This window comes from Sparus aurata, chromosome 4, assembly GCF_900880675.1.
Source record: "Sparus aurata chromosome 4, fSpaAur1.1, whole genome shotgun sequence".
In the NCBI taxonomy this organism is placed as follows: domain Eukaryota; kingdom Metazoa; phylum Chordata; class Actinopteri; order Spariformes; family Sparidae; genus Sparus; species Sparus aurata.
Genome location: NC_044190.1, coordinates 24,272,200 through 24,293,003, shown reverse-complemented (window position 1 = coordinate 24,293,003; position 20,804 = coordinate 24,272,200). Strand labels below are relative to the sequence as shown.

At 40.0% G+C, this 20,804-nt stretch overlaps 1 protein-coding gene across 4 annotated transcripts in view; it reads left to right on the top strand.

The window, feature by feature from the left end:
* The window catches only part of dennd2b (DENN domain containing 2B), a 54,960-nt gene that overhangs the window by 18,392 nt on the left and 15,764 nt on the right, over positions 1 to 20,804 (top strand). For 3 of the 4 annotated variants that reach the window (XM_030414824.1, XM_030414823.1, XM_030414825.1), the window contains 9 exons: positions 3,978 to 5,231; positions 7,449 to 7,594; positions 12,854 to 12,975; positions 15,093 to 15,308; positions 15,696 to 15,792; positions 15,967 to 16,011; positions 16,686 to 16,870; positions 17,962 to 18,071; positions 19,201 to 19,270. In XM_030414824.1, coding sequence (XP_030270684.1) covers positions 3,978 to 5,231; positions 7,449 to 7,594; positions 12,854 to 12,975; positions 15,093 to 15,308; positions 15,696 to 15,792; positions 15,967 to 16,011; positions 16,686 to 16,870; positions 17,962 to 18,071; positions 19,201 to 19,270 — 2,245 coding nt within the window. The remainder of the gene's footprint in view (positions 1 to 3,977; positions 5,232 to 7,448; positions 7,595 to 12,853; positions 12,976 to 15,092; positions 15,309 to 15,695; positions 15,793 to 15,966; positions 16,012 to 16,685; positions 16,871 to 17,961; positions 18,072 to 19,200; positions 19,271 to 20,804) is intronic. The other variant, XM_030414826.1, reaches the window with a different exon arrangement.

Here is a 20,804-nt window from a genome sequence, read left to right as displayed (position 1 = left end):
GCCGTTGTGACTTGACCTCCGTTTTACACATCACGATTGGGTGATACCTTTATTTCCAAAGTAAAATCAACCTCGTTCTGAAAAAAACGAAACAAATTACTACACTTTTTCTCTGCTAAATATTCGCTTTCTTGTGTGAAAGGACTATTGAAAAAAACAACAGTTACAAAAAAATATTGACTTGTGACTTTAAAAATCCCCCCAGTGTGTAAAGGCCTTTACAAGGAGTCTTTAACAGGAAGAGGGAGCAGGTCATGTCGCTAAAGTAGCCTAGAGCCGACAAACCAAACACTGGCTCTTTGTTTTTGCATTTTTAGTGGCTGCTGTAGGAAAAAAGGTCTGACCAGGTTTACTAACCTGGTTTTAATCCACAACCACACCCCTAGATGCCATTAAATCTTCAAAACTGGACCCTTAATAAAAATGTTACCATAATGATGCAGATAAATGCCATTCATTGCCTGCAAACTTGTAAGATCACCACAGAGTTGTCAGATGTAGACTATTCCCTCTAACATGATCATTGTTCATTTAACCTCAGCCTCTTTTGATAAATGTAATTATCATTATAGGAGCCTCATAAACAAACAAATTTCCCCGTCTGCGGGACATTAAAGGATTTCTGATTCTGATTCTGATTCTGATACAAACTTGCCGTCCTCCTAGGTTCATGTTACTCCAGATCCTTAAAGATCATATTTTAAACCCATGTTTGAACACATAGGGAGACATTTTTGTTGTTTCAGACAGTGCTACACAATTCGTCCCACCAAACTGTGCAGTCAGCCGGGGATCAGTTTATAGGACAGATTACGCCTACACTGAACTGTGTAGTCTCAAGAATCACACATGGCAACATGCAGCAACATGGCAGAAAAAGTAATAAAGAGCTAAACGAAAGACATGCTTCATTCCTGCTCTGTGATCTTCTGTTTGGGAATAATTGAGAAATGATTTACCAGATACAGATTTTTTTTCTGCCAAGTGTCTGATGTTGTACTTTCAGGGAAAGGGCCGCACCTCGAGGATCACAAGGAACTGCAAACACAATCTAGTGAGGTGTTTTGGCAACACGAACCAGGCTGACAAGGATGTTAGAGCTCACTGTGACTAATGTTTATATACCCAGAAGTGCACATTCATTGGATTGATCTCATTTACTTGCTATGTCAGCAAATAAAAACTCCCAAACTCTTGAATGAAATGAGAGCTGGATTAGAGTTTTATATATGATAATGCATCAATGAGTGACAGGGAAAAGGCGCTGATGGATGATAAAGTTTACATATGTTGAACTGTAACAGCAGAAGTGCTGTTTGTGTGAGCAGTCTCCTCTCTCCATCCTGGTCAGTAACAGGAAGTGGCTTGTGGTTAGCATGCCCAGGAAGCCTGAGTGAAAGCCAGAGGCCAGGTTGTGACTGGCATCCAGCTCTTTGTACAGTACTGTATCTGTATGTCTGGCCCATCTGAAGCTGACTAAACTGGGCTTATTTTCACAAGCATTAACCAGACCTCCAGGACTTCCCCCAGCTCTAAATAGACAAAAAATCTGCGCATATTTTCTTTTTGTGTCACATCAAAGTGTCTTTATTTTATTTAACAGCACAAAGTCTTAAACATAAGAAATGAGTACACAAAAACGAAATAATATAATACAAAAGAAACATAATGGCAATTTACTATATGTGAATAATGTCATATTCTGAAAATCTGAATCAAATCAGTTTCAGTCAGTTCAGTTCAGTCTGGAGAGTATCTCAGAGTCAAGACACTCTACCGTATATAAAATGAAACATAGATGCAGTCTTTAAAACAACCACAAAGCACAATATGAAGCCTGTTTGAAACTTTTTTTCTCCATATCATTACTCTCAAATTGATGGAATCATGGTCAAGACCGCGCTGCATCCTCTTTATGTTTTAATTGTGAAATTAAAAAAATTAAAGCCCAGAGGCCATCAAAACAAGGTGACTAACTCACTAAACTTTAGTTTTACTGGCATTAGAATTGCATTTTTGAGTGTTTGGTCTGGTTGCTGCTAAAACATTCCCATTGATTTTAAGCTTCAAAGACACTGCTCCCTCTTTGGCTCCTGCATTAGGCATGCAATACTCCTTGGCAGACATTGAGTTCAGAGTTTTACCAGGGAACCAGAACGATTTTAATTTGAAAACAACTACGAATAGCTCCCTGTTGAAGCCTCTGCAGTATGTCATCTCTTGGACTGCTGCTTAATATTGCACTTAAAAGTATTTTCTTCATGATACCAAGTGACCTGATCCAAGTTTCATCTGATCTGACCTGAGATTGGAATTGATCCTGAACTATTTTCAACCTCAAATATCTAAATATCTGCATTAGTGTTTCGTGCATGTTTCGAGACCTCTCAGATGGCACAATTGCGAATGTACAAACATTTTGTGCGCGTTTGACACCTCCGCTGGTACAACTCCATCCTCAGGGAAACAAGTTTTAAACTGGGGAATAGTTTTTACAGTACTTTGCCTGTATTAATGATAAAACATGCCTTCAAATGTATTTATTGAGTGTGTTTGTGAGAGTGAGTCTTTTTTAATTTTGGAACTTTCAGGAAGTCATGTTCAGCGATAATATCAGTTCCTATAGCAGTCTGAATAATCATAGTACTCAAAGTTTTGTTGATGAAAAATCAATATATTGGACTTCGGAATACTACAAACCAACAGCGCAAATCTCCAGACGTGAACCTTTGTCATAAAAAAATTCTCAAATTTCTTCAATGCATGGGAAGTCAGATAAGCTGCATCCATCATGTTTTGCAGCCTGCAGGTTCCAAGCTGTTGTAAAAGTCTCTCCACCCTGGAGCAGGACGTATGAAACCTGGGAAGGGCAAAGAGGTGTGAAGCGAGATCTGTCCCAACCTGCACTGTTGGATCACAGTCCGCTGCCCTCAGCTTCCTCCTCCCACATAACGCTTGTTATTCTAACCATGGCTGTGACATCAGATCTCCCAACGCTCCACTTTCGCAAGACTTAGTCAGAATCCAAGTCATGACAAGGTTCCTGATAGACTATGAGTATTACAGTGTCAGGGCTTTACAGGGAAAGTTTGTCTGTCTGCATTCTGAAACGAGGTGAGCACCGTGAGAAAAAGCTTGTGTGTTGTGAAAGGTGCCCTCATAAGTGAGTGTGTGTGACTGCCGTAGCACCTAGTCTCACTTAGCTCCAGGGATCAGAAAAGGCGTTGAGGACCAGAGAGAAGCAGTGGGATTTTCACAGGTAAGAACGCTGAAATACACATAGCTTGGCTTTCTGTGTGAGGTCCGCTCTGATTCTTCTGAAGTTATTTTGATTATGTGGAAAAATCCACAGTGGCAGTTAAATGTAGTCTGTTTCTTTTGGACTGTTTTAATATCATCCTGCCAAAGAGAGAATACTTTCCTGTGGTCATCCTGAGTAAGTGGCTCAAGTTTTCATTCTGTCTTTGATCTTGGAAATTATTTCAGAACTTCAGCTGATTCGCAACAATTTTCTTCCATCTGTTCCACATCAGGTTACTTTTCAGGCTGTAGGATTGAATGGATTTATTGGCCACTCGTATGATTTGCCTCTTTTGGTTTATTAATATCTTAGGCTGTAATGTGTGTTTTTTAAAAAAGAAACCGGAGACAGACCGCTATATGAGTTGGCCGATATTGTTGGCAGATATTGGCCTATCGTGGATATATTGGTATCGGCATAGATGTTGTGACATGCACTGACATGAAAACTTTTTCTTTGAGAATATAATGAAGAAAAAGATGCTTGGGGGTGATTTGTTACTATTAAATTCCCAGTGAAGTTTACTTTTACTTTTACTTACTGACTTTTCACATTTTTGACATTTTATAGACCCAATAGCTAATTGATTAATTGAGAAAATAATCAACAGATTAAACAACAAAGAATCCCGAGTTGCAGTCCTGGCTTGTTCACACCTGTCTCTGTGTTGTTCCAGGTGCCAGTCTACATCGCCGTGCCCTGTCCTCTCTGCCAGTCAGGCGCAGAGCCAGCAGCCTCTCCTCAGTGACAGTGAAGCAGGAAAGCAGAGCAGGTACGTCAGGACTGACGGCAGGTTCCTGGTACGTGCTGGCTGGAAGGCCACCAGCCTGTGCAGTGGTGACACTGAATCCAAAGGCCGTCTCACCAAATCCAAGAGCATTAGCTGCCTGGACAATAGGCTTTCCATCTATAAGCCCCAAACTCAAACCAAGTCCTGTCAGGACGGTCAGGGTTTCCATGAGCAGAAGGAGAAACAGGGGGATCTTTCTCTGGGAGATGGACTCAATGGTCGGCCGCTGAGTTGGAGCACGCTGTCACTGGGACCTTCCTCTAACCAAAGCCACAAACGTACCCTCTCCCTCAGCCGCTCTGTTGCAGGTGTTCCCCCCACCACAATCCGCAAAAAGATCTCAGAATGGGAGTGCAGAAGGGTGTCTCTGCCTAGGATGAGCTTGTGTCTTGATAAAAGAGGAGGAGAGCGTGTAGGGGGCAGTGAGGGCTGCCCCAGCCTGCTCTCTTCTCCCTGTAGCGAGAAAACTTTTGACTTCAAGGGGGTTCGCAGGATGAGCACGGCTTTCTCAGAATGCTCCTGCACAGAGGAAGAAGAAGGAGTTTCAGACAAAGATGGCGTAGGTCGCTTCCAGAAAAGGATGGGCAAGTCAGAGTCTTCTGGAACATTTGTGCGTTCCTTGTCTGCTCGGAAGGAGACATCAGCAGTCCTTAACAGGATACAGAAGATAGAGCAGGCCCTGAAGGACAATCCCAACCCATCCCCTCCACGTTATCTGAGTAATTGCTATGCCCCGGACAAGACAAGACAAAAGTCTTTTATGATAGGTGATGACTTTGACAGTACATGCACCAGTAAGCGCAGCAGCATTTGCTCAGTTGCTACTGAACCCGATGCTGTATTAGTGCCTGATAAGCTCTCTAAACTCAGACAGAGGTTTAGTGTGAGCTCAGCCAGGTCTGAGAGTCCAGAACCACCTAGCCAACAGACGTCTATTGGCACACCAGTCAACCCCTTACCTAAACCCAAACGCACTTTTGAGTATGAAGCCAAAGGGGACCAGAAGGGCCTGTTGCCAGCAAATGGACTACCTCCAAACAGAGCCTCGGAGTCTCCCCCACCTCTGCCCTCCACTCCTGCACCTAGCATGACACGAACGGTTAAGACAGAGGGGAGCACCCCAGTGAGACTCCAGGACAGGTGAGAATATCAGTGTACTTATGTTTATCCCTTTAACTGAGATGAAAATACCGTTGGAAGTCAGATTAAGCATTATGAGCTATATCCTTTGGCCTCACAGCTATTATATAGCATAAGGGAAATGTGTCACCCACTTTTTGAAATTAATAGTTTTTAGACACCCCAATTTTACCATATTGAAAACATTAAGTAGTCATTGATGGCCTGTTGCCAGGTATCTGAGTCACACACTGTCACCACAAAAAGCCTAAAGAGTATACCAGGTAGGAAGAATTGGCCAGTTGGTCATCTGATAATGGTGTGAGTTAATGAAATTTGCTAAAAAGAAAGCATCAGAAGTCATTGTTGGTGATTAATTGCATCACTTTGATTTAGATATTTCACAAAATTGTTTCGGTTCTATGTGTTGGATTTGAAGTTATTTGCTATTTGAAATATTAGAAAGTATGTATTTTTGGCCAATAAAAGTATCTAGTTCATCATGAGCAGCTGCCACAAAGCTGTTATGAATTAGTCATTGAATCAATTTCTGGACTTGAAGCTTTTTTGATATCTTTGGATAATTGTTCTACTTTTGGTACATTTAGAAACTGCAAAATGTAGATCTACCCATAATTGTTCTCATGCTAGTATAGCCAGATAAATGTATTAAACACATGTTAAAAGGCACCATTATACATGAAATTCTAAGGGAGAACCCCCAAACCTCCATTATATTGTCTTACCTACAGTTTTAATGATCCCTATGCCCATGGATGTAACAATATGTTTCCTGCATTCTCAAACAATAAAACGTGTGTCATTTCATGCCCCTAAGGAGTAAACAGTAAAGCAACCTACTTGTTCTTGCAAAGGTTCAATGAAGATAAACACTAATCTCTATTAAAGACAGTTTCTCACAGCAATGTGTTGCCTCTTGTTTCCTTCCTGAAAAGTTATTCCAGTGAATTCCACCTAGTGAGGTATTGAGGGAGAAAAGGATTACATGGAAATACATCAGTACACAGTATCAGAATCTTCATTAGAAAAAGTTGGATTTGTGCGTTCTTTGTTAAGATGCCTTTGGAAAGTTCTTCAACTGGAGTTTGAAAGGCTTCTAATGCAGCCGATGGTCTCGGGAGGAATTTTTGGCTTACGGATTAAGTGTTTGCTTTGCTAGTGTGCTAGTTGAATAAGTTACTGATCAGGTAAAGAGCCCGAAGATCCAGTCACTCCAAATTTCCCAATTTAATCAAACTGAGTGACGCCAAAATAGCTTTATCATGAGGCAAATCTCTAGGTATCATAAAAGCAGCTCATACTAAGAATAGCTAATGTTTACAGGTCATTTATAATGTGAGAATCTGTCTTTAAATTAATTTTGTCCATAAATAGATTTGACAGTTTAGACACACTCCTGGACAGTCCACAGTTAAGTTTTGCTGGAAAGTCTACTCAACTGTTGCCTTTAATTGCACATACTATGCATTTTGAGCTCATTCTAAGCTAGAAACTTGCTGTGCCCGATTGATGCATAGATATTAGCTGAATCTTGGATTCAGTAGTCTGCCCTTGTTTTTGCTCTTAACTTATAGCTTTCAAGATCAGACGTCCTCAGTGTTTTGCATGTGAGGGTGGGACCTCTCCAGATTGTCCCTATGTAAAAAGGAGATGAAATCCGTAAACGTTCATCCCTTGGACTCTGTGTTTAACATTCCTGTGGCTCTAGCAATTTCAGACCAAGCTTAAAAGCCACAAGCTGTCGATGGCGCGACATGACCGTACTGTAGTTCCCTGCACTAATGTAGCAGAGAGTTCCTCTGCAGTGCCTTGACATGTGGTGTGAGCCTTATACTGTGCAAAGAACACAGAAATAGTAAGATATCTGCATGTTTACTTGTGAATTTCCTTGTTATTGGAGCACATGTTGATCCTGGTGTTTCTGTTTTTCTGTATTTTATAATCAGTGGTTCCTGATTTAAATCTTTTGAGGGGTAAAAATGCTTTTCACGTGTGTTTAGTGTCTTAACCACCTGTTGACCTTTTCTCTGAGTCTAGCTGGCAAAGGAGAAGAAGGAGTATTTTTAATACCATCTGGCCCTTTTCTGTTTACTCTTATCTATCTAGCTCCTTTGAGGCTGCAGTTTGACACAGACTCTTCCTCCTTGTTATTTTTGAGCATGTGTGTATCGTCTCCCCCCATCTTGGTCTGTTTTGACTTTCCTCATTTACTTCCAGAGAATCGTGTGAGTCGGAGGATGCTACGAGTGTGCCATCTTCATATCCGTCCTCGCCTACAGAGAATGGCACAGTGACCACGGACACGCGGAGTCGACCCAATTCCAAAAGCACTTTAGAGGAGAATGCCTATGAGGACATAGTAGGTAAGCAGACTGGTTCACTGGCCTTGAATACACTAAGATCACTCACTTATTTGGGTCTGAACAGGGTGAATGTTAGATACAGTTTATTACTGAAAGGATAAGTCAATTTATCTTTTAACAGAAAATGTATATTTGAACTTTTTCGGTAGTTGAGTAAATTTAAAAGCAGTGCTGTTGAAAGTACCCAAAAGACATACAATCAAAAGTAACTTATAGTGAATATACTCAAGTATCAAAAATTATTTTCTGGCAAAAAATGTTGTCTCAAGTAAAATTAAATTGTACATATTTTTACATGTATGTATACACAATAATATTCTTTTGGTCGACTAATTATTGGCCTTTCACATTTTCTGATGTGACAATCAGCATTTTTCTAAATATTGGAACAAGTATTTTTCTTATTATGATTTATGATTACCAATAAACTAAATTAATTTAAAAATGCACTGCTTTGGCTTTGATACAGCATGCAGATTTGCAAAATAACAGGTAGCTTAAGTGATTAAATAAATGTAGTGGGGTAAAAATGACCATATTTGCCTCCAAAATGTAGTGGAGTTAAAGTAAAGTCGTAAAAAAAGGAGACACCCAAGTAATGTACTAGTACCTCAAAATTTGTAGTGGTTATAGGTTATGGAATTTGTTTTGGTTATAGAACCACAGTACTCATTTACATTCCATTGTTGTTTTTTACTGTTCATGCAATAAAACAAAAAAAATTAACATTTCAAGCTGGGCTTTGGGAAATTGTCGATTTTTTCTACTGTTAAATATTTTATGGACCAAACTCTAAAAGTTACTCAAGAAAATATTAATTAATCAATAATGAACGCAATTGTTACAGTTCAGTTGTTACTCATACAAAGAAAACTTTGATTTTTAAAGTGCAAAAACCTAGAGAAAGATAGCTGATTGTTGAGACTCAATCCCAGGTCATCAAACACGAACTCTTTTGGTTTGTAGGTCAACTCAGACACCAACCCTAAGCATCAGTATTTGACAACCTGGGATTGAGACTCATGAGTCAGCTGTCTTACAAATTGCACCTTCAAACATTAGTTATTAGCAACAAAATGACAGCATGTTAGTAGTCATAAAGTTGCTTTTTAAAGATCCAGATGAAGCATAAAAGTTTCAGGTCTCAGCTAAAACTGAGGATTGCAGTTTGCTTTTTTGATGCAGGATGGTAGTTATAGCTATGTACTTAGATCTTGTTGGACCAGTAAGTTCATGTTTACTTTAAACTCAAAGTACTGACACCAAGATTAAATAAAAGTTGGTATTCCACTGTATCAGAAGATGTTAACCTCAGTAAAAGAAAAAGGGTGTTAGTTCATGTTCAGAGCCTTTCATGAAGTTTACATACATACATGATATGGTATCATCAGTAACCTTAGAAGACAGTAGTCAGATGTTTTAGAGAGAATGAGATCCCCTACAGCATGGCCTAATGTAATAAGTTTGTGAGGGAAGCTCCTCCTCCTGCATCTGCCTCATGTAGAAGTTGTGGGGTGTAGAAAAGTCTCAGTGTGGGAGCAGTCACTGAACACCCAGCCTGAGAATACGATTAATGGCTCACATGTGGTCATAGAGGTAATATTTTACTGTAAAGATTTCATACTGCTTTTATAGCACTCTGCTGATACATATTCAGATGAGCACTTAGTTTTGTGACATGTGTATCTCACTGTAAACAGGATTGACTCAAATGTCCTCTGAGTTGATGTGTGTATGAAATCTTGAACATGTTGGAGAGCCAAATTCCTTTCCACTAGCAAATGACCCCCAGGCCTCTTGCCCAGTCCAATTGCCAGCTCCCCCAGTGAATACTTAATGTGGTGGAAATGTGTGTCAGTATGAGTGCAGTCTCATGATAAAGCTTCGATTTCAGATGCAGTAACATTTTTTCACACTCTGAAATATTTTTTACGATAAATGCTCAGTGATGACCAAATAAGGCCTGAGTATTACATTACCTCATGGTATTTCTACAAGTAGCCACGCTGTTCTTGAATCAGTGATCAGTGTCGTGCTCAGCAGCATTCTTGTTTTTTGGAAGCTTGGGATGTGCAGCAGTCTCAGAGGGAGCGTCAGGGCATGACTGATTTTCATGTGAATCCTAACAAAGCCCCCCATTGTTCATCCAGCAGTGTGAGTGTAGAGTTTGCAGTTTGGAGACGCACTTTTGCCAATCTCTGTTTGTTCCGGACATCATCACAGAGTAAGTTTGAAATTGCTCCAGTTATTTAAAACAAAGCTTTAAAATGGTGGAATGAATGGTGGATTGCGGTGGTTTCCACCACCACTACACTAGTGGTCTACAGGTTAGATGATCCATGTGAGAAGCAGCCGCAGCAGTAAATGAGCCATGTTTTGGTCCCTCTGAGCCCCTATTTTAACAAGCATTTCATGCAAAGAAATCCCCTCACATTTCCTGAAATCCAAAAGGACATGTTGGCTTCCTTTCTTAGCTGTCTTTGTATGAGATTCACTCACACCATTTGTGTTTTTCGCACCTGTGCTTGATGCCAGATGTTTACCTTAAGAGTGCAAGTCATTTGTAATCTGGACTACAGTGTTACTGCAGGTGCATGATAGATTGTGATATTAGGGGACTGTTTTAAGTGCTCTTGACTAGTGTAGGTGATAAACGGAGTGCCAAAGAGTGATCTGTTTACAGGCACATGAATCACACCCTGTGCTCCAGTAATACTATGATTCAGTCCTGTGACCTCATTACAGAAACTTCCTAGGTCTGAAATCAGATGTTTTCTCAGTTTAGGATGACATTTAGGATTATATTATACTGATGTTAGCCTGTTTGAGAGGCTAACACTGATGTTAGCCTGTAAGACTTAGATAACGCTGATGTTAGCCTGTTGGAGAAGCTAATGCTGATGTTAGCCTGTTGGCAAAGGTAATTTTGATGTTCATGTTAGAGAAGCTAATTATGATGTTTCCTTGTTAAAAAGTCTAATGCTGATGTTATACTGTTGGAGAGGCTAATACTGATGTTAGCCTGTCGGAGAGGCTAACGTTGATGTTAGCCTGCTGGAAAAGCTAACACTGATGTTGGCTGGAGAGCCTACAGGTTGAGTACCACATGAAAAAAGTTTTTTAAGTTTAGATTAAATGTGAGACATGGACTTGTGACATAGGATAGGACACATGATTTTTGGAATTGATTCTGTAATATGAACAGATGTTTCTTTCTATCATTGAAACTTCTCTTAAAATGGGAATAAGAACAAGGAATTAGGAAATTTTTTTCTGTAATGAGGCTCTTTATTCAAACTCCAACCTTTGTATTACCTTCACTGACATAGTTCACTCAAGTATTTTCTACTTTTCAGAGTAAATCTGTCTCTACATATAATGAATGATTCCCATTCCAATAAAGTTGCACATAGACGGTTACAAACTACAGTTGGAACTGGGACTTTTGTTATTCTTTGGTGCAAAATAAGCCAAAAATACTCCTACATTTCCCCAATGTGGTCACAAGCACAGTATCTGTATGGTTTGTGGTTCCGCCAAATGTTCTTACAAAACTGTGACCTATTTTTACAAATTTCTGCTTACGACTTAGTTCGTGAGTCGTTCCACTATACTGTCATTCGTCCACTTTGTAGGGTAAATTGATACTGAAATTGTTGGTATAGTTTGTTTTGTGCCGCCTTGCCCTGCCCAGAGAGTCCATTGTGTACACACAAATGTACAATCCCTGTGTGCAGCTGAGGTGTGTCCACTCCCTGCTTAAATCCGTGCGTCTGGGGGTGTGTTAGAGAGAGATCTGGATGTTTGTAATCAGTGGAGTAGATTAGTACCCTCCAGTACATAAGCGGCTATACAGACATATCATTTTCCCAGCAGGCTCTCATTACAGTATTGCTTCAGTTTAATGGAGTTGCAGCACAACGTGGGGTCAGACTAAGCCCTCTTATTCTGCTCCTCAGCTTTAATGATGCACAGAAAATCACTCCAGTAGACTAATTTACTGTGTGACACAACATAACACTCTAATGATCCCAGGCGTACCTTGTCTATGCATGGGTGTGTGTTTGTACCTCAGACAGGTTCAATAATTAACCTTAAAATAGATAACTGAACAAAGCTCTGCCTGTAGGTTAATCTTGGGTGTTTTTAAAAACACACACTCATTGTTTGACATGCTGAGTTTATCTGGTTTTCCACTAATATGCTCAGGAAGAGGGAACGCAGCTACCACATAGATTTTTGTTCTCTCCCTTTCTTCTGACAGATAACACTGTTTTCTTTCTTTTAAAAGTTTCCCTCATGCATTTCGACGCCATATGGCTGTTTTTATTCTTCGCTGTGGTTTCTTAACTTTCTCACAACCTTTTTCAGACCCTGCCAAAAAGCTATTCTCAGAGCGAATGTCTGAATAGACATGGACTGTGGTGTTACACAAGTTTTTCTCTTTATTGAAGTTGGCTCTCTGCCAGGTGACATCAGTGAGAGCTGTGCAGTGCTCTGTAACGTTCCTTTTCTTTTCTTTTCTTTTCTTTTCTGCTATCATTTATTGACTGAAGTACATCTATAGAGCAGTAGCAAAGTCAGTGATTATTGTAAACTCCTAAAAGGGGAAGTGTTCCTTTTTTAATGTTAAGCTCCTTAAACATTCGCCAATAGTCTGAGCATAAACTGTGTTTTTATCCTCATTTCTTATGCCTTGTATGTTTAAGCACATAGCATTGGGTTAAAAAAAAAAATCTATTTTTGGTTTCCTACATAACAGTAATTCCCAAGAAGGAAAAAATAAATAAAAAAAAATAAATTTATATATCTCTCTCTATATAATCATAATCATATATTTTATAAACTGAAATTCTTCAGTAGTTGAACAGTGTTATTGCCAGATTCACAGTCTAAGAAGACAACTCTCCTCCTCACCTCCCACAGCAGACAGTGAGCATGCCTGGACAGTGACTCACCGGCAGTGTTGTGTCCAGAAGTTTTAGCTGGGCCCGCTGGGACCTGTGAGGCCCAGTGCCAACAGTAACTGTTTTGAAAGAAGGGAGTTCAGTTGAGCCAGCTGGGAGTCACCTTTGACTTACCTTTCAGGACTCCTCTCTTTCCAGACTAACCATAGGAAGGCCCTCCGACACCCTTCACTGCCCTCTGTTTTGACCCCACAGCCTCATCCGTCTTCTGTCGAAAACACCCTCTATCCATGCTAACTTTACCACTGACATTATATTTAAGCTACATTGATTATGCACTTCCTCCCAACAGAGAAGGAGAACCCCTATGAGGATGTTGACCTGAAGCGGAAGAGTTTGGGTCGAAAGTCTTGTCTGTTAGGGAGCAGCAGGTCTTGGACCACCATGGACAGGAAGCTGAACTCTCCACCTCAGGTGGGTCGCAAACCTTTTGGGATTAACATCACTTTTTTTTCATGTAGTGAACATAACACAAACTGTATGTTTTCCTGTGTTAACATAAATCCCCTCACTGGCTGTCAGGGCAAAATCTGGACAAGATCTTTTTAAAGAATCTCACACCTCATTTGTGACACTAGAGGAAACAGTGTGATGTGTTTAGACCTGGAGATTCTCCACAGAAATACACATCTGCAGACTGGGCTTCCTTACTTCAATGCAGGAGCACTTGTTGTTACCACCCATGGTTACTGGTGGTTACAACAAGTGCAGTTCAAGTGCAGCACATACCTGTTGAGCAGCTACAAGAATATAAAAGAAGAGCAACTGCCTGTCTGTTTACAGTGTAAACACATTCATGATGTTTTAAAAAGAAGTCACCAATAATTGGCTAGATACTTTTCCATCATACAACAGTAATCTAATTCCCCATTCCTTTATTTAACCAGGAAAGAAGTCTCATTGGTATAAAAATCTCTTTTTCAAGAGAGTCTTGGCCAAGACAAATATCTATGAGATTTAGAGAAGTTGGATATCATGCATGCATCATTTCCTATGAATCCACTATGCCTTGGCAGGCAAGTCGAGTCTAGTGCGGGAATTGAGGATCTTGCCACTAACAATGAAACCTACTATATATGTATATAAAAGGAAATGACCTCAAACAATGTGGTTTGATACATGAAATGAATTACAGGAAAATATCTGAAATTAATGCAGTGGTATAGCTATTTATTTAAACTATACAAATGAATGATAGAATAAAAGTACCAAACCTGCCTTATTTGGGTTGTCCTAATAGCTCACCTGGTAGAGAGGGCGGCCGGTGTACAGCAGCAGTTTGATTCCAAACATTGGCCCTTTGCTGCGAGTCGTCCTCCACCTTCTGCCCTGTTACCTTTTACTTTATAAGTTATAACAGCGATCCTCAATAGGCGGCCGCATCCGGCCCGCCGGCCTCCTGTTTGTGGCCCCCGAACTTTTATTCCTTCACCATGTGTTTTGGTTGGGTCAGCACGTGTGCACTGGGACTTGTCTCCATGCCAACGATACAGAGACAGCTGGGTCACTCACCGCTGCGAGCGCAACTTTTAACTTTCACTTTCGTTTTTGGAGCAGTTCGCGTATGCACATTTTGCCAGTGGTAAAAGATTGAAAATGTCGTGTTTCCAAGTAAATTGCTATTACAAAGTGAACAGTGAAAATCTGCGACTCAGAGAAATAGGAATTTAAAATTTGCATTCACTCTCCCTCTGACAGGACAAGCCTCACATATCTGACAGTGCAGCGGTAACAAAGGCCAGACATAGTTCAACTAATTCTACCCCGTCTCATCATGAATTTTCAAACACACAAACATTGTAACGGACGGGGAGTTTCTCCCGGCAAACATCCTTTCACTCACGGTGCCAAAATGTTTATCATCCTTGTTAAAACTCAGCACCATTTAATCAAAGAACAAATGACGTGAATTAACCCACAACCATCTTACATATCATCTTATTCACAAACACATTCACGAACCATAATTACACCAACAGAATACCCAAGAGTCATTGCGCCACAGTCCACAAGGGGCGTTACAATATGCCAGGAGAAGCTGTGATGAAGATTTCCAATTTGAAACGGCATTATGAGACGAAGCATAGGAATTTTGAAGAGACATTTCCTCAAAATTCAGTGATAAGCACAACACCAATAAATGCACTGAAATCGTCATATCAAGCTGCAAGCAGGATGCTTGTCACATCTATGTCACAATGAAATAAAATAATGCATGACTGAAGTGATGTTTGAAGGCAAACAAAAAGAGGAAATATTCAACTATGTATTTTAATTTATGTTAAAATGGAAATTACATTTTATTTTAGTTCGTATTTTGTTGTTTAGAATGAAGAGGACATTTTTGTTTTGAATATTACAGTATTATTGCATGTGGCCTGACCGACCTCAATACATGGACCTTTGAGTTATTGAAAAAAATCTTTGTGGCCCTTTAAGATTTGTATTTGAGTACCCCTGAGTTATAATATTAAGTTAAGAAAAAGAAAACAACAAACAAAAAAACATTAATATTATTTCTCCCTGGCCAGCTGCCCTCCAAACCCAGTAGCCAGTCCCTTCGCCTCACTGGTGCGAGTGACAGGAAGAGCCATCGGATGTCACAGTTGTCCAAACGCTACAGCCACGATGAAATGCTGCTTCTCCCCCAGCTGGGTGTCTCAACTTCACCTTGTGGCCTGCTGGATGATAGCCTCTGCAGCACCAGTGATAGCCTGGCCTCACACAGGCACTGGAGGATCCCCAAGGTACACACTACAAGATCCTACACAAACACCCATGATTAGTCCTTGCAGAGCTCTCACTGTGTTCTCTCTTTCCTTTCCTGCTTCACAGAACAGCTCAGGTTTCTGTAGGGACCAGGTCAGAGTCAGAGCAGATCTAGATCACTTGTATTCAGAAAATATGTAGAAACACTGTCATTCAATGTGCCTAATTACTGCTTGGGTTTCAGCTCTTGTGGTACCTTTTCTCAAGAACTCGCCTTGACGCTTTTCAGTTCTATTTTTCTGTAACCCTTAAAGCTCAGTGCAGTATTACATTTGGCTAGGTACACCCACTTCTTCTATACTTAGGATCAAAAGAAACAACTTCAGATTCCCCAACAGAGAATTCCCTCTTTCCTCTGTTTATAGCTGGTCCAGAGGATCAACTCCATTTACTGCACTAAACGTGGGAAGAAGAGGCTGAAGAAGCTTTCCATGTCGAATGTTGAGACTACATCTCTAAGAGGTAAGGGCTCTCTATATTCCCTATATCCACTGGCCAGATAAGTGAGTAAATATTTGTGTTTCAGCCACCCACATAGAGTTCTTTCTGTGTCCAGCTCATGACATAAATACATGTTTGTGAAATTGTCCTCTGACCTGTAGAAAACCTTCTTGTCTGTCTCATGTCTGCTTCCAGATGACAACAGCGAGAGTGAGAGCGACTCTGACGACAGGTTCAAAGGTGAGTGACCGCAAGAATTCCTTGGCAAAGGTTAGGTGCTACATTTCTGTCTTTTCTCACTGCTTATCCAACAGCTTCCCAATTTTCCATCCAACAAGTGATCCTGTGCAGAATTGTAAACTGAAACATTTACAATATGCACAGATTATGAGCACCACACACCATGTATCCCATGTATTGATTCAGTGATAAGAATGAACGACAATGAGATATTGTGTTGTTTTCACTCTGTTTCGGACACAAGCTTTCAGTCAAAGTGAATCACACCACCTGTAGGCCTTAGATTTACATAGAGAACTGCAAAGTGTGAATTTTGTTTAGACGAGGGCTGCCCAAGTGGGGTCCGGCAGAGGGTTTGTATTAGTATTCAATTAGTTGATAAATACATGAAAATTAAAGGGGATTATAATATAGATAACTGGTTATGCAGTTCAGTTTTTGTGTGTGGTAAAGATACTTTATAATCATATCAAATCCCTAATAATTCATTATTTTTTTATAATCTGACCACAGCAGGCACGTGCGGCAGGTGACTTCAGTCTTCAGAGTTCAGTTACTTAAGGGACCTTTGGATCCTGTTACCATTCTCAGATGTCTGCACACCATTAAGTTCCGATTTTAGCACCCCATTTTGACAGTGAATTGTATGTACTGATGTTTGCTTTCCTTTGCAGCTCACACTCAGAGGTTGTTGAAACTGCAGTCCATCCTTCGACGGGCCCCCAGCTATCGCACACTGGAGCTACAGCTCATTGAGTGGCAGGAGAGAGAACTCTTTGAGTATTTTGTGGTCGTTTCTCTTAAAAAGAAACCCAGCAAAAACTCTTACTCCCCAGAGGTCACCTATCAGTTCCCCAAGGTAAAACCATAATAGTCATAACTGAACCAATCCCCTAAAAGCTTACAATAGGTCAGAGGCACATTATTATTATTATTGATTAGTGTTATGAAAGGAGGGACTTTTTTTAAAAACACCCTGCAGCAAAGTAGAGTGTTCATGTGGCTTCACACACATGAATCATTTTATAATCAGTATGAAAATCAATGGCATGTTCTGGAAAGCCCTAGAGCTAAACATTATGAATTTGCAGTTTAATGGAATAAATCAGTTGATACTGCTTATAAAAGTAATTTAGGTAGCTTCCACACCGCATGTAATAGGTGTCAGCAGCACAGATTGGCATAGTTACTGCCTATTAACTGTTGGACTGTTGGAGGTGATTATGGAGATCATATGAGGATTTTTCGTTTACCCAAGCAAACTTAATCCAGTTAAATCAAATCTGCCCTTCTGACAACTGTAAATCGAAAAAATTAATCCCACTGTGACATCTAAAAATACATGTTAAAACAAGAGTCGATTATCTACTTTAGGCTTTGTTCAGTGTTTCCAGCTGTGAACTTTTAGTCATGGATTACCACAGAAGTGTGTTGCTGAAAATGATGCTGATGCTGTTTTTTTTAGGACAATTACCCATAAAGATTTCTGAATATTTAAATAAAAGATAAAAAATGGGCCATGAGCTTTTGACACTATATTTTGCAGGTTGTTGGCAATGTAAAGCTATACTGTTGATTAAGGTTATTAACGTGGAGCCTGAGGAGTCTTGGGAGCCTGTTTACAGTTAAAAAAATAACCAAGATCCATTCTGTGGCAAGGAAGTGTTTTTAGTTATTCACCGATATATATTAAAGTTATTTAAGATCTTGTTCAGCAGCTGTGTCCCTTAGAAGAAGTACATCTCTGCCAGCCAGAGGAAACAGGCTGGCAGAGGACTGGACGGGGCAATGGTTTAACCTTGTATGGGAGAAATTTACATCTGGTCATTTATTGGTCACACTGATATCCGTGGCGATCTTTAAAAAAGGTGGACACGGTTATTTGAAGGAGAATGAGCTGACTAAATCTCCCTCTCCTCTCCTCTCCTCTCCTCTCCTTTCCCCTCACAGCTAGAGAGGCCCACCAAGCAGATGAGGGAGGCAGAACAGAGACTCAAAGCTATTCCTCAGTTCTGTTTCCCAGATGCAAAAGACTGGAGTCCTGTGTCTGAGTACACCAGGTATGGCTGAAATCTTCTAATTCAGTATTAAATTGGTCTATACGAGGGGTACTCCAGCGATGTAGCATTGCACTTCCATCAAGTCTGGAAACTTGAAACCCATTGAAAAACAACAGTCAAAATCATAGAAGCAGATGCTGAAAAATCTTGACTTTCAGTCCCTAAAATGGATTAGAAACCCTGGATTCATTCTACTCTTCTTTTGTGATAAACACTCACACAGTCATCTTTCAAACTGACACCATTTTGTGGCAGTGGCTTTCTGTTGCAAAAAATCTCCAGCCATAATCAAGATAACCCTGATGACATCATTAAGATAATTTCCTCTGACTTTGGCACTCTCCTCCAAAGCCACAGAGACATTATTTAACAGTCTTGACAGGCTGAGTAGTAGTATAAACCACCTCCATGAGTTCCTGTATTGTTGCAACATACTGAATGAACTGCTGCTAAATGTATGAATCAACATTTAGATCAGCAGTAACTAGACTATTTCCCCCTGGATGGCCAAAAGTGAAAATTAATGGGGAGCCACAAGCTAAAAGCAACCACCTATTGTATTGTATTATGATTCAAAATGCTGTTTGGATCCCAATTTCCCTTGATTGTTTCACCTCACTGCCCTTGCTCAGATTATTAAAAGTTAATCATCCTGCATATTCAAAAAACACTTTAACCTCACAAAAACAAAACAGCATAAGCATTCTGAATTTTGAATAAATATCATTTTTTTCAAAACATCTGTCAGGCCTGATTGATCCTTATGGTGGGCTGACTTTGAATATCATGTTATTATGAAGGATAAGAGAAATAACTGCTCTCCGCTTGGTATATTTTGATTGATAATGTTATGCTGTAGATGCTCATCAGCCGAGCTTAGCATCATGATTACCTTTCAAACACACTGTCCCTGGAATGCAAGATAAAATCTTTTATCTGTGAACTGCAGCTGCTCCACTCTCCACCTAAATGTAAAACAGGGCCAGATCCTGACAGAATGGTGTTGTTCAGCCCTTATTCTGTGCCGTTTTTTTAATTGTTCTGTATATGTTAAGTATAAAGAATCTATTTATTTCTATGTGTTGATTCTCATATATATATGCATATATATATTTTTTTTTTGCTATAGTGAGACCTTCTCGTTCATGTTGACTGGAGAGGATGGCAGCAGGAGGTTTGGGTACTGCAGACGCCTGCTGGTAAGCCACTGTTGAACCCCTCCTCCTCTGCTCCCTGTTCACACCCTGCTGAGCCCTGTTTGTTGTGACAGACATGAGAACATGTGAGAGGGTTTTCCTGTGGGGCTGCTGATGTGTTGCGTGACCATCTACTGTGGCAGCAGGAAAGAGAATGTATAAATCAAAAAAAGACAAGGAAAAAACAATTGTACCCATGACTGAGGCAAGGCAGAAAAAAAATCCACCCACTCATTATTATAGCTGCTGAAAAGCATGAGGGTCATGTACAGGGACTTTTTTTGCCCAGGGAATACCTATCGCAAGCAGAAATAGAAACATCTGGAATAACAAACATTCAAACCACATTGCTGTCTTAGAACAGTAATCGAAGTTGCTACAAAAAAGCATTAAAGTGTTTTCATATTAAAAATGTAAATCTGTCATTATAATTGTGTTTGATATTGAATATAATTACATATGTAATTTATCAAATTCACAGAAAGAAGTACAGCAGCTACGCACAACTTGAATTAGTGTAATCCTTCAAACACTCAGTCCTAGTCATAAAAATATAATTTACGATAAAAAAAATCCCAGTTATGATAGACTTAATGAGAGTTTCTCAGGAGAGGCGAAACAAAGAGAAACCATGAAAAATCCAAACTTTGTCATTGTGAAGCATTTCCTCTTCATAATGAGGCAGCAGAGAGCTTTGAAGTTTTTCTGCAGAGCCTCCCATTTAGTTTGCGGGTAGAAAGCATGACTGAGTGGGATTCTGTGAATGTTGTGGTGATTTTGTTTGCCGTTTGGTATTTCTGAGTATGTTTACAGTGCTGCAGTGTGTATGTTCTCAGAGGTTTGCTGGCAGTATCTTTACCACTGTCTATGCAGAGGTGCCTGATGACAGTGGAACATTTTGTCATTTTTTTGACCAGACAAAAAACATCTTTTTCACTCTGTTGATCTGAGATTTGTCCTGATAGAAGCAGATTTTAATGAAGGTAGAGGAAGCTGCTCTCCACCAGCAACTATGTTTCCTCCCTGCTGTCTGACCAGCCGTTGGCAGTAACCAAGCATTCCTGAGGACTTGAATCAAGCTCCACATAGTTGATTTAATCATCCATTTGGAAAAGCGGAGGAGAAACAAGAGGAGAAAATTGTATACCTAATATGGACAAGTGGATTGGCGTTTCTTGAGTGCTTGTGTTCATTTGTGTCTGTGTGTTTGAGTGTCTGTCTTGAAGCACATAATGGTGTATGAGTGTACAAAGGAAGGTAGATACAATCAGCTGGAGCAGATAAACTACCTGTGTTTAGGAAGCTGGTATCCACATAAAAGACTTTCACCTCAGATCATGGTCAAGATTTAAAGACCTCAGCTACAGTATGTTAACAACTTAACTTCAGATTATGTTATCATGATCCAAGCCTTTATACATGTGTTTTTAAGTACATTTAAGTCCACATATTTGATCAGAAAATAGCCCAATCTTACTCAGTATTTCTGCTCTGGATCTGTCACCAAACCTTAAACTGATCTCTAGATTTTACACAT